General features: G+C 44.3%; 1 protein-coding gene across 1 annotated transcript in view; it reads left to right on the top strand.

Moving 5' to 3' along the window:
- Positions 1-16434, top strand: part of eml5 (EMAP like 5) — a 96402-nt gene that overhangs the window by 76965 nt on the left and 3003 nt on the right. The window contains exons 30-43 of the mRNA XM_057343466.1: positions 275-283; positions 491-569; positions 1530-1659; positions 1916-2014; positions 2303-2323; positions 6421-6594; positions 6691-6899; positions 9552-9709; positions 9977-10091; positions 14589-14777; positions 14861-15033; positions 15226-15388; positions 15603-15706; positions 16105-16258. Coding sequence (XP_057199449.1) covers positions 275-283; positions 491-569; positions 1530-1659; positions 1916-2014; positions 2303-2323; positions 6421-6594; positions 6691-6899; positions 9552-9709; positions 9977-10091; positions 14589-14777; positions 14861-15033; positions 15226-15388; positions 15603-15706; positions 16105-16258 — 1777 coding nt within the window. The remainder of the gene's footprint in view (positions 1-274; positions 284-490; positions 570-1529; positions 1660-1915; positions 2015-2302; positions 2324-6420; positions 6595-6690; positions 6900-9551; positions 9710-9976; positions 10092-14588; positions 14778-14860; positions 15034-15225; positions 15389-15602; positions 15707-16104; positions 16259-16434) is intronic.

Here is a 16434-nt window from a genome sequence, read left to right as displayed (position 1 = left end):
GCATTGCTTGCACTTTTCCCTGTTTGCATTCCATGTCATCAATGCAACAATGAAATCATTGTATTGAATGAGCTATATTTAGGCAGATGGCTTGACCAGCTCATTGGGTTGGTCAACTGAACATGAACGGGGTTACGTGTTGGTTCGTGTTGTATTATGTGTTGTCAGTGTCCCTGTGTTGAGTTTCCTTTTTATCTGGAGAACTCGGGGAGCTGAACACCAAAAGACTGCCGTTCTAATTTTCTGTCTTTCTCTGTTAATGCTGCCATTCAAGGGGCTCAAGGTAAGACTGGACCACTCACTCACTTTACATATCGTTCGAAATGATGATTGTAGGCCTTTTTACACCAGTGTTCAGTTTACAGATACTTTACACAAACTTTCAAAGATCACCAGCTTCTCTAATAACTTCATATTAAGCATTAGGTTTTATTGAAATCCTGATATACATACTAAAAATATGTGTTTGTTTTTGCTTGTTTGGGTGCAGACCCCCAGTAAGCAGGGCTCCACCAATGCCAGAGAAACTTCAGACCAACAACGTGGGCAAGAAAAAGAGACCCATTGAAGTGAGTGATGGGCAGGACAGTCCTATACCTTTTTATGCTAAGATATTCTATACTGTCCTTTTCTGTCCTGCTTTATTTCGTCCTATACATTACTATACTGTTTATACTATGCTGCCCTTTTCTGTCCAGCCTATATTGTGCTATGCTACACTGTGCCGTACTACACTATACTGTTCTATACGTCCCCTTCTGTCCTGCTTTATTCCATACTATATTGTGCTATGCTATACTGTGCCGTACTACACTATACTGTTCTATACGTCCCCTTCTGTCAGGCTTTATTCCATACTATATTGTGCTATGCTATACTTTACCGTACTACACTATACTATACACTGTCATTTTCTGTCCTGCTTCATTCTATACTTTGCTATAATATGCTGTACCTTACTATGGTATGCTAAATTACATTACACTATGCTATGCCATACTGTACTATGCTATGCTATGCTATACTATATTATATACATCTTTCTTTTCTGACTTGCTTTATCCTGTACTATATAATGCTATGCTTCTGAGTAATGCCAAAACTGAGTTATGATTAAAGAAATCTGGTGTTTTTCATATTATCAATATTATCTTTTTTGAATGTGAATGTAGCAGTATCTACAAAATCCAAACAGTATATATCCAAATAGTGAAACCTCAGTTTCACTATTTTAGCATAGTTATTGTGTTTTATATTTACAGGATGGTTTGCTAGTCCAAGTACTAATCCATAATACAGTACTTTATTGTATTATCCCATTTGACAAACTTATCATATTTCATCAATGAAATGTTTATAGCTGAGCCCTCTGTGCCCTCATTCAGATCGATTAGATGATCTTTTTATCCTCTTTTGATTGAACCTCAGCGTAGTTTTAAGTGCCCGTCCTTTCACATTTTGAGAGCCAAATACTTTCTGCTGTTGTCATGGATATGACCTCAGACACCCCTCTTTGACTGTCCCTGCAGGACCTGGTGCTTGAGCTGGTGTTCGGTTACCGAGGCAACGACTGCCGTAACAATGTGCATTACCTTAACGAGGGGGCGGATATCATATACCACACTGCCTCAGTAGGGGTCGTCCTAAACTTGACAACAGGTACCTGACATTTATAATGCGATGTTTAGCGTGTTGACAAAATGTGATATGCTCTCCTACTTGTAAGTCGCTTTTGATACAAGCGTCTGCCAAATGAATAAATGTAATGTAATGTTTAATGCATTAATGTACCAGAGTGGGTGTAAGAAGTCAGCATGATATCGGACACATGTGGATTCCATTTATCTATTTACATTAAGCATACAGTATGTGAATTAAGCACCCTCATTGTTTGTTATTGATTGTTTATCCTCAGCATGTCAGAGTTTCTATTTAGAACACAGCGATGATATTCTGTGCCTCACCATAAATCAGCACCCAAAGTTCCCCAACGTGGTGGCAACAGGCCAAGTAGGTATGTTTGTGAAAACATCCACCCTCTCTACTCACTTAAGATCCTTATTGATCTTTTCTGAAATGCATTTTAAATATTTTTTTACAAACATTTGCTTTGTACTATAAAAATAAATTCACATGCTGTTTAGTCTTGTGCTAATGGTATAACATAGTGTTTTAAACTGATTCACTTATCTTGAACCAGCAGAATTAATTATAATTACCATTTTTGTTAACAACATTATTAACATTTCAAATGTGCTGTTTTATGTTTATGTTGTTTATGTTTATGTTTTTTTTCATTTAGGTGACACTGGTGATATGTCAGGTAAGAGATTTGAAGTGTATCATGTCACCACTAGCACTTTCAAAACCTTGGAAACAATAGGTTACTTTCGTAACCCTGGTTCTCTGAAACATCGAGTGGAGAGATCCACCTATGGGAAGGGCATCCGTACCTGACCTCTGCAGAAGCATCCAATTGCACCAAGTCTGGCTAGACAGACAGAAGCTAGCAGCCAATACCAGGTAAGGCCACACCCCCTTACCTGAGAGCATATAAGGTCTGCCTGTGCTGCTGTTCTTCAGTAAGTATATTCGCTTCTCGTGCAGCAAGCGGGGAAAAGCTGGTGGATCTCTCCACTCGATGTTTCAGAGAACCGGGGTTACGAAAGTAACCTATTGTTCTCTTTCATCATCTCGTGTTCGAGATCCACCTATGGGAGAGACATGGACAGCTCCCTGATTGCCCAATACACTCACAGTGAGGTTCTGAAAGCCAGAAAAAGGACGGTCACCCCCAAGGGGGTGGTGCTTGACGCATCCCATAATCATGCACCTGGCAACCCTGACGCACAAACATAGCCGCTGTGCACATGCAGGACAGGCAACATGTATGAGGCACACACATGTAATTAACCCAGAAGCACATATATAACACCCAGGCAGGAATGTGAGTGCATGCTTGGTGACATGAATGTGCATGGCCCACCGGCCCGTTCAACCTTCGTTACTACAACAATGTGTAAACAGAAGGTAAAGGGATATAACAAGATATAACAAGCTATGAAGACCCCACTCCTAAAACAGAATGTGCTACCGAGGTTTTGGTGACATCCAATCGGTAGTAATGCACAAACGTATGGGGAGAAGCCCAACTGGCAGCAGAGCAGATGTCCTGCAGTGATACTCCCCTGAACAAAGCCCAAGAGGCAGCTAAGCCCCTCGTCGAATGAGCTCTGATGGTTCCTGGGGGCTGCATTCCCTTTTATTCATATGCCAAGGCTATAGCGTTCACAAGCCAATGTGAGAGGCGCTGCTTAGATATGGGATTCCCCTTGTGAGGGGGTGCCCATGAAATAAAGAGCTGGTCGCTCTTCCGGAAAAAACTGGTCCTGGACATATATGCCTGTAATGCACGAACAGGACACAGAGCATTTAGCCTCTGATCCTCCACAGAGGAAAAAGGCAGAGGGTGAAAAGCGGACAGCTCCAACACATCCGAAGTGAATGCAGGGAAACACTTAGGCATAAAAGCCGGGTTAGGCTTAAGAAAAACTTTCTCTCCACTCAGAGAGAATTTAATGCACGAAGGATGTACTGAGAGTGCATGTAGCTCAAGCCAAGAGCAAAGCTGTCTTGAAGGACAACAGCTTCAAGGAAATACCTTCCAGGGGCTCAAAAGGATATTGAGACAAGGCCTCCAGCACCAAGGAGAAGATATCCTCTTCGGGGAACGCAGGATTAGGCAGGTCAGCCCAATTAAGTGATGTTGCACCCCGGGAGGCCCCCTGGGGCGCATCGCCGTCACCGTGTCCCCCATCCGAGTCAGAAAGGCAGAGTTCGATACACTGGGTAGCGGCAACTTTGAGTCGACGCCGCAGGAGCTTTTTCGGCAGCACAAGGCAATGGCTGCAATGCTCCGGGTTCTCCAAAGCCTCTTCTGCATGCTTGAGGCCCAAGCAGACCACGCAGAACTCGTGAGTCTGAGTGTCTGAGAGTCCTTAGCAGCGATGAGAGCCCCGCACGCAGCCGGGCAGGCCCGTGATGAGCTGTTCCCGGGAGCAGTGGCAGATTTAAGGTGTACTCTCACTAGGCAATCTGAACTGTGCCCGAACACGTTTGACCCCCAAAGCCCGGTTCATTTGACTAGTGTGATTGCTCCGTAACGCGCCCAGGCATGGTTCGTTTAGTGGTCCCTGGCTCACTTGGAAGAGGTGGGCCAGAGCATGGTGCGGTTGGGTTCGGGCGTGGTACACATGTAGTGTGAGTGCAAATCGCGTCGGAGCGCAGAACTGAAAGCATGACGTGAATTATGCGACTGTTTAAATTCCTCCCTGAGATTAAGCTGTCACCGTAAAAAACTGATAAACAGTGCACTTACACGTGCAGGCGTGTGTCATCGCAGCCAAAACTACTCCAGGTTTGTCAAACATAATCCAACGTGTGTAACGATAGGCTTTACGATAATAAAGTACGAGAGGGTGATTTAAAAGCTTAATGAGCCATTTACTCTCGTATCGCTCTCGTATGACAATGACATAATTTAAGCAGATCAGTCTGTGCAGTGCGTGCATGAAGTTAAACACCTCTAATAAACCCCAAACTGAACATTGCGATGAATTCCGTTGTGCTGATAGGGATCGCTTTGTTTACGTTTGATTCGAAGCAGTCGCATCTTAATGATGAAAGCGTGCCCGGGTGTGGTTGGTAAAGAGCAATGTGAGCGCAGGCCAGTGGGGGAATGGGGACAATCGCACTCGGGCACAGATGAGAGCAACCGGGACAAGTGAGAGTACACCCTTAGAGAGCGACATACTGGCGAAAAACGTGTTAAAGGGGAAAAAAGAGCACGAGCGTGGGCGGCTCAGGATGCGAAAAAAAAACACAGCTAACCTGGCTGAATAGACGACTGTCACGTCTGGCAGAGGCTGATCAGACGATGTGTCCCCCTGAAGACAAGCAGTGAGCAGCGAAAATCCAACCGAACTGTGTTACAGCAGAGATCGCGAGAAGCGAATGACAACTGAAGAACAGCAGCGCAGGCAGACCTTATATGCTCTCAGGTAAGGGGGTGGGGCCATACCTGGCATTGGCTGCGCGCTTCTGTCTGTCTAGACTTGGTGCAATTGGATGCTTCTGCAGAGGTCAGGTACGGATGCCCTTCCCATAGGTGGATCTCGAACACGAGATGATGAAAGAGAACGTTTCTACTGTATAATACAAAATAAAATATTTGAAGAACAACACTTGGCCCCATTGAATTCCATTGTACGGACACAGAGAACACAGGAATTTCTCAAAATATCTTCTTTTGTGTGACTTTTTGTGTTTTCTTGAAAATTCCACAGTCAACCTTTTAGTTTCCTCCGCATTTTAATCTAAAATCGAATATTTTTCAACCTAAGAAAATGACACACTGTACCTTTAAAGTCCCCGTGAACTGGAAGTTGCGATCGTTTTTACTTCCATATTCTGACACATTTCCGAGTGAAAAGGAATTTCAAAGGATAAAATTGTTTTTCACTGCAAATTGATTGGATGTGTAAAAACAGCTGTTGCATTGATTTTGAAATGAAGCTGGCAGCAGACTAATACTTGAAGGGGAGGAGTTACAGATACAGATTAGATGGCCAAGCCATCTAATTTACATAATTTGAGATGGATAGTCATTTTATGGCGGAAGTGCATTTTCTGATTTTAACTGAAGATTATGAGGGTACATGAATTTTAAAAAGGAAATGACCCACATTGATAAGCTATTTACTATAAACGCTGCAATATTTCATGAAAAAATAAGAATTGTCATTTTTAATTTCACTGGGACTTTAAGTACAAGTTTTGCATACCCCAGCTAGCTGTATTACATTTACATTTATGCATTTGGCAGACGCTTTAAGCGATTTACATTGCATTATCCTATACATTTGTTTCTAAGTATGTGCAATCCCCTAGGATCAAACCCACGACCTTGGCGTTGCTAGCGCCATGCTCTTACCACTGAGCTACAGGAAAGCTGTATTAGCATTCCTAAAACTCTTATGCTGTGTTCACACCAAATGTGAATTAAGCGATTTGCGCGAGTAAATTACATACAAAGTCAATGCAAAGGTGTGAATTGATGCGACCTCGTGCCGGGTGCCCAATTCGTGTCATTCGCGGCAATCGCATCATCCTCACAAATTTCAATTTGAGCGAGAAATTCGCACGAAGAGCATTGACACATACTGTTTGACAAGTCCAGATGCATGAAGACACTCCTTGTCGCGCGATGTTTTTCATGCGAAAATAACAAACTATTCCCACAAGTAACACGATGCTTCGCGTTTGGTGTGAACACAGCATATGGCTTTTGGTTACTGTTTTATTACTTTACAAAAATGAACAACAATGCTAAGCATAGCTAAAGTATTTGTGTTTTTGTAGCCACGTCTCCTTCAATCCACGTGTGGGAAGCCATGAACAAACAGACTCTTTCGGTGCTTCGCTGTCATCATTCCCGCGGTGTCTGTTCCGTAAGCTTCAGTGCCACCGGTAAACTGCTGCTCTCCGTGGGTCTGGACCCTCAGCACACTCTTACTATCTGGAAGTGGCAGGAAGGTAAATTCCAGCCACCCACAGCATTCACTGTGCTTTTATATTTCAGGTGATTTTATCTCTTGTGTAATGTTGTGTCTGACCCAATTCTTTACTTAGGTGCCAAAGTAGCAAGTCGGGCCGGTCATACTCAGAGAATCTTTGTGGCTGAGTTCCGACCCGATTCAGATACTCAGTTCGTGTCAGTGGGGATTAAACACGTGCGCTTCTGGACGCTGGCCGGCAGAGCTCTGCTTAGTAAGAAAGGAGTGCTCAGCTCCATTGAGGACGCCCGCATGCAAACCATGCTCTCTGTAGCATTTGGAGCTGTAAGTATGCTTCTGTTTCAAATTAAATAATAATGTCATTCTATTTCTGATAGATCCAATTTGTCTGTAATTGATTGTTAGAGAGGGAAGTTAAAGACCTGGGCCCGTATTTATCAAGCTTCTCAAAGTGCCATTTTAGTCTTAAGTGCTGAGAATTCATGAAATTTACTCCTGCTTCCAAACTTAAGTATAAAAGCAAGTTATCAAATTTCTTAAAGCTAAGAATCACTCTTAGGCCCAATCCCAATTCTACCCCTTACCCCCAAACTTTCCCCTACCCCTCCGTTTGGCGCGTTCACGTGAAGGGGTAGGGGTGTCTCAATTCTCTTTTGGTTGGAGGGGTAGGGGTAAGGGGAAGGGCCAGATAGCCCTTCAAACGGAAATTTTTCGGGACCTCACTTCAAACGAAGGGCTAAGAGAAATTTCCAACATGGCTGCTCACTCGAGCAAGCAGACCCATAAATGGAAGTCATTTTTGCCATTAATAAGGATTTTTATGACCATTTTTCATTTTATGTATGTTACATTCAATCTTGTTTTTGTATTTACGGTGATGTTCTTTTAACGTTTGCAAAAAAACCCGCTAAAGTTTGCTAGCAGACAGCACTGATGCACGATATTAGAAAATATATTTTTATGTCATATACCCGGCGCATCGGCGCATGTCCTCTGACGTATAACGTTAGGAGCTAGCAATGACGTATGATGACGTGTAACAGTGTAGTAGTGTTGTCCCATTTCTTAGCGGAAAATTTGTAACCCTTCCCCTTGCCACTTTGTTTCAAGGGGTAAGGGGAAGGGGCGAGGGGTAGGTGAAGGGGTAGAAAATAGAATTGGGATTGGGCCTTACTCTCCCAATTATTTAAGATAGCTCAAGAGGTCTCTCAAGTGCTTAGGAGTTGCCACTAGGGGCTTGTGAGGGTGCTGAGGAGACAGAGACATGTGGTGGACAGAGGGGTTGGCCAATGGAATCGTATCATTCCACATTATACATGCATAAATTCGGTACTCCCCTGCATAGGCGAGATTGCGGGTGGCACTTTTTTAAAGTATGAATTTGCGAAAGGCATTTATTAATGAAACAAAATCTACACATCATTTTTCATAATCAATTGTATACATTTAACAAACTTCTTTGTGCGCAAGATAAAAGGCACGCAGTCTGTACATGTCATTAATGCTGCGCGCATTCGAGTTATGCTCTATGAATCATCAGCACTGTTGCACGTTCTCGTTACGCTGTATTGTTCTGGATCGTCATCTTGTTATGCTCTATTCCAATGGATTTGCATTCTTTTTGTGTGTTCCCTTGTGCTGTATTGTTCTCAATGGTATGTGTGATTTCACACGCAAAAAAAGATTTATACCAAAAATAACATTGTATTTAAAGCAAAACTACTCGACTAAAGCAAATAAAAACAAATTTCAGCACCGGTTTAAAACGGGTAATTTAGAAATGGTGGAAACTTATTTATCTTTCATTTCCAATGTCTATATCATAATGTATTCTCTTGAAAAGTCTTTATTGTTATATGTGTGTTGAATATAAACTGGTGATAAATTTCACCATTCAATCTGAGTGTATCAGAGAATATTCTCAAAAAAGGAAATCTACTCAGTGATTGGTCCATGCCAATGTCGTCATCCAAAATCCCGTTTGCGGCACAGCAAAGTGTCGTAAATCGTCTCTAAGCCTGACACTTAAGATTTAGTCCTACACTTAAATTACGAGTGAGATGCTTTATAGCTAACTTTTAAGCGCAGCTTTGAGCCAAGATTTTTTTTACTCTTAAGTCAATTCGTAGCAGTGTTCTTGTGAGTAATTCTTAGAAGCTTGATAAATACAGGCCCAGATTCACCCCAAAATAAAAAATTTACATGAACTCACCTTCAAATTGTTTTAAACCTCTTTTTAACATAATTTGTTACAGTATCTTTGTGACTCTTTTCAAAACAACGACAGTGAATGTCGAGTATAAAAAGTAAAACGTTTCCTAAAGTTGTATAATAGCTTTAAGTGAGAAACACTCTAAAATGTATATATTTATTTACAGTGTTAGACCAAAAATATTCTTGTATACATTCGAATATGCTGTTGCGTTGTTCGATGTCAACGATAATCGGTCACCATGAAAGCAAGAACCAAGGACATATCAGAGCTGCCGTGGCACATTTTGCCATATTTGAATGTATAGAAATGTAAATGAAACTTGAGAGCCGCAAAAAAAAATTGTTTTGTATTCCTTTGTATGGATGAAAAAAGTGTTGAGAGTTAGTAAACAATGACAAATTTTTTTTGGGTGAACTGTTACTTTAACTGAATTGTGGGAATGCCTATGAGTAGGTATTTATGTATACATGAAAGCATATGTGTGCATTTGTGTGTGCGCTTATGTGTCAGAGAGAGTTTAATTGGTAACAAGATCTCTTCATTTTCAATTTAAAACTTCATTTATAATAACATAACTTTAAAAATCATGTTCCACACTTGCTTACTTTTTATTGTTTTCTTTTTATGAGCCTCATTAATCGTTTTATATGTGCAGTACAAAAGTATTCATGAAAGGATCTAGTAATGCTGTGCTTTGCCATGTTTGTCCTGTTGTTTCTCTTAGAGGTCACTAGATTAGTCCAGGTTTGTTTTCTTTTCAGAATAACTTGACATTTACAGGTACCATTAGTGGAGATGTGTGTGTGTGGAAGGAACACATTCTAGTGAGAATCGTGGCCAAGGCTCACACCGGACCTGTGTTCACCATGTACACCACATTACGCGATGGACTCATTGTGACAGGAGGAAAGGAACGACCGTGAGTGACCTGAGCATTAAAACACCATTTTATTTTTCTTGTGTGACTAGAAAATATTGTTGGACATAAATTTGTATATGCCCTTGCTAACAAGGTGATGTAATTAATAGTTTCATAGTTTCGTTTTTTTAGGAAAAGCTTAATTTAAATATAGTTTATTATTTTAATGTTATTTTAATTTTAAGAACATAAGCATTTTTTATTCCAGTTATTGGGTGGTTAAGTCTTCTAAGAAGTGAGAGATTTTGTGTTGGCTGCCCTCTGCAGGTCTAAGGAGGGTGGTGCGCTGAAACTGTGGGATCAGGAACTGAAACGTTGTAGAGCCTTCAGACTGGAGACAGGCCAGATTATAGACTGTGTGCGCTCTGTGTGCAGGGGCAAGGTACAACACACACAACAATACTACATTGTAGTGTTTTTCATCCAGCATAAAATCGGACATGCTTTTCATTTAGATTTTCATTTATTGAATGTTAAAGGTGCAGTGAACTTGCCGTTTTTATTGTTTTATACTATTGTCTGATGTCTAAAGAGAAACGCTCGGTTTTTAAGGGTGGGCCGCATAGAAGACTTGGAAGTAAACGCCCACTGCTGTGATTGGATAGCAGCTTGCGTAGTTGACTTAGTTGGAGCCTTCTGTGAATTTGGTTAGACACGTAACGTTACGTAATGTGATTTTACTCAAATTTATTGACTTATTTCCCTGATGTGATGGCAAGGCTTTGCGTATAGTTTGTATAGCCTATAGTTGTATGGTGTTTAGTGATATATGACCGTACATGTCAGCATTTAAGACCCGCGAACCAGACAGAAGATCACCGCGATCGCGGGTCTCAAATGTTATAGTTTTCATGATAAATAAAGAAACGGTAGACTCCCGGCCAAAACAACAGTGTTGGCAGATATGGATATGACCTAGCACCAGAAATAATATCAAAACACTTCAAAACAGCCTCCATTAATTGCAAACGGTGGATAAAACCTTAAAAAATGATATATGAGCCCACCAAATCACAGAGATGTCGATTAAAATTATTACAAATGACTAGAGGTCCCCAGGTAATACTATCAGGGCATATCAAGCGATCTCTAACAAAGCAATAGTGACGCATATTACAAATATGTTTTACTCACATAAGATTGCTGCGCCGTTCCTATCGGATCCAATATTGATGGCACAGCACTGCTTTTTAATTTTAGTCTCTCCGCAAAGACTTGTTCAAGGAATCCGCGTTGAAATGAAGCGAACAAACGCTCAATGTTTTCCCCACGTGAGCTGGAACGTCTTTAAAAATGAACTTCAACCACACATTCCTACTGTCAGAATCCGAAGGAAGGTTATGCAGCGACTGTGTTCTTCCACAACCAAGCACTGCACAATATTTTGCAATCTTTAACGGCATGATGCTTACACTCGCTCTATCTGGTTCCGTGCAGCTTGTGTTCAGTACTGTCATGCGCGAACCAGTGGGCAGGGCTCGAGAAGTAGGTGTTGATATTCTTCTGTGGAGGCGGTGTTCAACCTATCTATATCATAGATAGGTGCATTCCAGGACCTGCCGTTCGCTGAGCCTCGTGTCAATAACAGTTGTTATTTAACAGTAACAAGGGCGTTTTCAGGTCTGCGTCGTAAGATCCAGCATGTTAGCATGTCTCACCAACGTGCGTGCGCAGTCTGTGCTGAACTGTCTGAAACTTGTCAGGCGGACTCTAGCGGACCCACTGAAACATTTTCAGAGGCTCCTGGGGAACATGGCGTCCTAGACAGGGGTAATCCCTCTCGGGTTGATGCACATGCGGCCGCTTCAGCACTGGCTTCAGAGTCGTGTTCCCTGGACTGCATGGCACACCGGCACCAGGCGCATTACAGTAACGCATCAGTACCTTCGCACCCTCACCCCTTGGTCAGACCTGGCCTTTCTCCGAGCGGGTGATCCACTCAGGCAGGTTTCGAGGTGTGTCTTGGTCACGACAGACGCCTCCCTGCAGGGGTGGGGTGCCGTGTGCAACGGGCACGCAGTATCGGGGCGGTGGACGGGTCCCCGGCTGTGGTGGCACATCAACTGCCTAGAGTTGCTGGCTGTCCTTATGGCACTGAGGAGGCTCCAATCCCTCGTGCAGGACAAACACGTGCTGGTCCGGTCAGACAGCATGGCTGCCGTGGCGTACATCAATCACCAAGGTGGCATACGCTCACGGCAGATGTCACGACTCGCCCGACGCCTCCTCCTCTGGAGTCAGCAGGTGATCAAGTCCCTGCGAGCCACCTTCATCCCAGGTGACCTGAACCAGACAGCCGATGCGCTCTCTCATCAGGGGACGCCCCGCGGAGAATGGCGACTCCATCCCCGCGCAGTCTAGCTCATATAGGAGTGGTTCGGCCAGGCGCAGATGGACCTGTTTGCCTCCCCGGACTCCACCCATTGCCTGCTTTGGTACTCCCTGACCGAGGGACCCCTCGGCACGGATGCATTAGCACACAGCTGGCCACGGGACAAGTGGAAGTATGCCTTCCCCCCCAGTGAGCCTCCTTGCACAGGTCCAGGTCAGGGAAGAGGGACATCAAGTACTGCTAGTTGCACCTTACTGGCCCAACCAGACTAGGTTCTCAGACCTGATGGCTCTGACGACAGTTCCCCCTGGCCGATTCCCCTGACGAAGGACCTTCGGTCGCAGGGGAAGGGCACGGTGTGGCACCCCAAGCCAGGCCTCTGGAATCTCCATGTCTGGCCCCTGAATGGGACGAGGAGACCTTGAGTGGCTTGCCGCCGGCGGTCAGAGAAACCGTCCTGCAGGCTAGAGCCTCCGCCACTAGGCGTTTATACGCTTATAAGTGGCGTCTCTTCTCGTCCTGGTGTTCTTCCTGCGGGGAGAACCCATGGAGTTGCCCGATCGGGTCAGCGTTGGCCTTCCTACAGGAGAGACTTGAGAGTAACCTCTCCCCATCCATGTTGAAAGTGTATGTAGCCGCTATTGCCTCTCATCACGATCTCGTGGAGGGTAAGTCTCTCGGCCAACATGACCTGGTCACCAGGTTCTTTAGGGGTGCGAGAAGGGTGAATCCACCTCGACCACGCTCCGTACCCTCTTGGGACCTTAATGTGGTCCTTCAGGGCCTTTGTACGGCCCCTTTCAAGCCCCTCAGAGACGCCAGTCTTTCTCATCTGACGATGAAGACGGCACTCTTGATGGCGCTCTCTTCTATCAGGAGGGTGGGGGACCTCCAGGCATTCTCTGTGTCCCATGGGTGCCTAGAATTCGGGCCCGGTAGTTTTGACGTTATCCTGAGACCCTGGCCTGGTTACGTGCCCAAGGTTCCCACCACTCCCGTCCGGGACCAGGTGGTGAACCTGCAGGCGCTCCCCTCTGGGGAGGAAGACCCAACCTCCAACGTGTTGTGTCCAGTACGCGAACTGCGCCTCTACTTGGACCTCACGTAGAGCCTTAGAAGCTCTGAGCAGCTCTTTGTCTGTTTCGGGGGACAGTACAAGGGGAGAGCTGTCTCCAAACAGAGATTGGCGCACTGGATTGTGGATGCCATTACTTTGGCATAGCAGTCCCAAGATCGCCCGTGCCCGCTTGCAGTTAGAGCCCACTCCACTCGGGGTATGGCCTCCTCGTCGGCACTGGCTCAGGGCGCCTCTCTGGCAGACATATGTAGTGCTGAGGGTTGGGCTACGCCCAGTACCTTCGTGAGGTTTTACAACCATGTAAGGTCGGCAACTGGGTTGGGCGTACACCTGCGATAGCACCTTCTCCCCTCTCCAGGTGAGTCTAGCGCGCTATTTCAGCCTCCCTATTTCCCCCCTTAGGGTGAAGTACAGGCATTCCATCCATCACTAAGCATTGGCAATTATGGTAACAGACTGGGCGGAGCAGGTAAAGTCACCCCTACTCAGGTGGACCCCTATACTCGGACTGTTGCCCCATACGTAGTGACTCCCCTGCAGGGTCGTCCCGTATGATGATTCCTCACTCTTGGTTCTCCTGTCGGTGAACCTGTGACCTCCCCTCCGGTGGCTACTCCACCTGGGTTCTGTCCCCCCTATTCGGGCTGGCGCAATTTTCTCGCATGCTGTTCTCCCCACTGGTGAGACCATGTTGGTGTCTCCACATGTAACCTCCCCTTGTGGTAGGATGTGGCCTCCATAACACACTCTTCAACGAGGAGAGCAGTGTTTCCCCAGTGTTCCTTACGGCACTGGGCAGCGTCTCGCTAATAGAAGATCACTGGAAGATTACGTCTCGCAGTACCGCTCACTTGTGACTCGCTAGTCCTCCGCAGTGTCGCTCCGCTGGAGGTCGTGATACGGCTCAGTGCCGTGGTGTGTAGAGATAGGTCCCCAGTCTGTCTCTCAACACAACGTTGAGAGACCGACTGAAGGGGAACGTCTCGGTTACAACTGTAACCTCCGTTCCCTCATGGAGGGAACAAGATGTTGTGTCTTCATGCCACAATGCTTCGCAGAACCGCTGCAGCAACTGGGAGATGCCTCTCAGGTTCCTCAGCCCAAAAGATGAGTGAATGGCCGCCATCTCCCTTTTATACCCGTATGCACGGGGCGGGGATTGGCGTGCGTGTGCCATTCGCCAAGCCCATTGGCGTTTTAAAATTCCTCTCGGAGATGATAGGTTCTCAAGATCAAACCCCAGTCTGTCTCTCAACACAACGTCTCATTCCCTCCATCAAGAAACGGAGGTTACAGTTGTAACCGAGACGTTATAGATTAGACAATTACACTTTATTTTATATTGATATAGTAAAACATCAGTCTTTTCTTTTTAATTTAAGAGTAACTAAGGATTATATCAATCATTTAAATATGGATGCTTCAAATTGCCTGTTACTTCAAGCTTCTTATGTAACATCACTCTTCAGGGCAAGATTCTCGTGGGCACTCGGAACGCTGAAATCATTGAAGTTGGTGAGAAGAATGCAGCTTGTAACATCCTGGTGAACGGCCACATGGATGGTCCTATCTGGGGTCTGGGAGCTCACCCCACCCGAGATGTCTTCCTGTCTGCTGCGGAGGACGGCACCGTTCGCCTCTGGGACATTTCAGAGAGGGTAAATGTACTGTAGCACCACATCATGTATTCGCAGAGGGAACTGTTCTTCTGCAATAAAAAATGATTCTTGTATGGAAACAGAAGATGCTGAATAAGGTGAACCTCGGCCATCCTGCGCGCACGGTGAGCTACAGCCCTGAGGGCGACATGGTGGCCATTGGCATGAAGAATGGAGAGTTTATTATACTCCTTGTCACCTCGCTCAAAATATGGGGGAAGAAGAGAGATCGGCGCTCTGCTATCCAAGATATCAGGTGAGGCTGGCACTCATTGTTTTATTTTTATTTTTTCACTGGATTTACATTCTTGGGAGTCAGGGTGCACAAATTTTTATCATTGTCTAAGTGAGATCTTGACAGATTGGGCTGCAAAGTGGACTAGACTCTATTGCAATGGTTGTTTCGTTATTAATGTGGTCCATGCAACATTTTTTGGTTTATTTTCAGATTCAGTCCAGACTCCCGATACCTGGCTGTGGGTTCTAGTGAAAATGCTGTGGATTTTTACGACCTCACATTAGGACCGCAGCTCAACCGCATCAACTGCTGCCGAGACATCCCTAGTTTTGTCATGCAGATGGATTTTTCTGCTGACAGCTGCTATGTGCAGGTACACTGGAACATGCTTATCTGTGTTTGAAGAAAGAACATTTTACATGACGTTACTGCTTGGTTAACATCACACATATACATACAGTATATAAGATATAGTTCATTGCCACTACTTTAAGCTACCCTTCTTAGCGTTTTATTAGTATGAAGAAATACAAATTGTGAAATTGTTTCTAGATTATCTCATTCACTCTATGTATTGCTGTGTGCAGTTGTCCACTGGTGCTTATAAACGTGTCGTCTATGAGGTGCCTTCTGGGAAGCAAGTCACTGAGCAAGCCGTGATAGACAGAATTACCTGGGCCACATGGACAAGGTAAATTAACTCAACCTAAAAACGAACACTTTGCATGATAACAGATTGTCTCTGTTTGGAGTATATTGGAATGAGTGACAAAAATAGCTCTGGAAGGTTTAGTCTTGACACTAGCCTACTCTAATAAGCAAAAAATACATCCATATGCAATAGTAAAAACATTTATTTACCATATTTTGTTAGTCACCTCATTAAATGCTCACCTCAGAATCATAATTATTTGACATATACATCTGGCAGATGGTTATATCCAAAGCATATTACAGTGCACTTGGAGTATACAAATGTATTAGTTCCAGCATTCTATAGGAATCGAACCGTGATCGTGGTGTTGCTAGTATACAGGAATATTTCACATTGTCTTGTGTAATGGGACCATCTTTTATTGGTGTCTGTAGTGTCCTGGGGGACGAGGTGGTTGGCATCTGGTCTAGAAACATTGATAAAGCAGATGTAACCTGTGCTTGTGTCTCTCACTCGGGCATCAACATTGTCACAGGGGATGACTTTGGAATGGTAAAGCTGTTCGACTTTCCCTGCCCCGAGAAATTTGTAAGTATAATCCTTTTTCTAATAATAAAAATATATACCTAACATGCAAATAAGATTCTGGTGATGTATTGGTGTTGTAGGAAATACTTAATACAGTATATATAATTTATATTTCTTCTGTGGTTTTGAAGAATGGGCCAAATTTTGTTCATAAAAACCCTGCACTATATTATATT

This window comes from Triplophysa rosa, linkage group LG10 (genome assembly GCF_024868665.1).
Source record: "Triplophysa rosa linkage group LG10, Trosa_1v2, whole genome shotgun sequence".
Lineage (NCBI taxonomy): Eukaryota > Metazoa > Chordata > Actinopteri > Cypriniformes > Nemacheilidae > Triplophysa > Triplophysa rosa.
The sequence above is the reverse complement of the archived record's forward strand: the minus strand, read 5'-3'. Positions and strand labels throughout refer to the sequence as shown.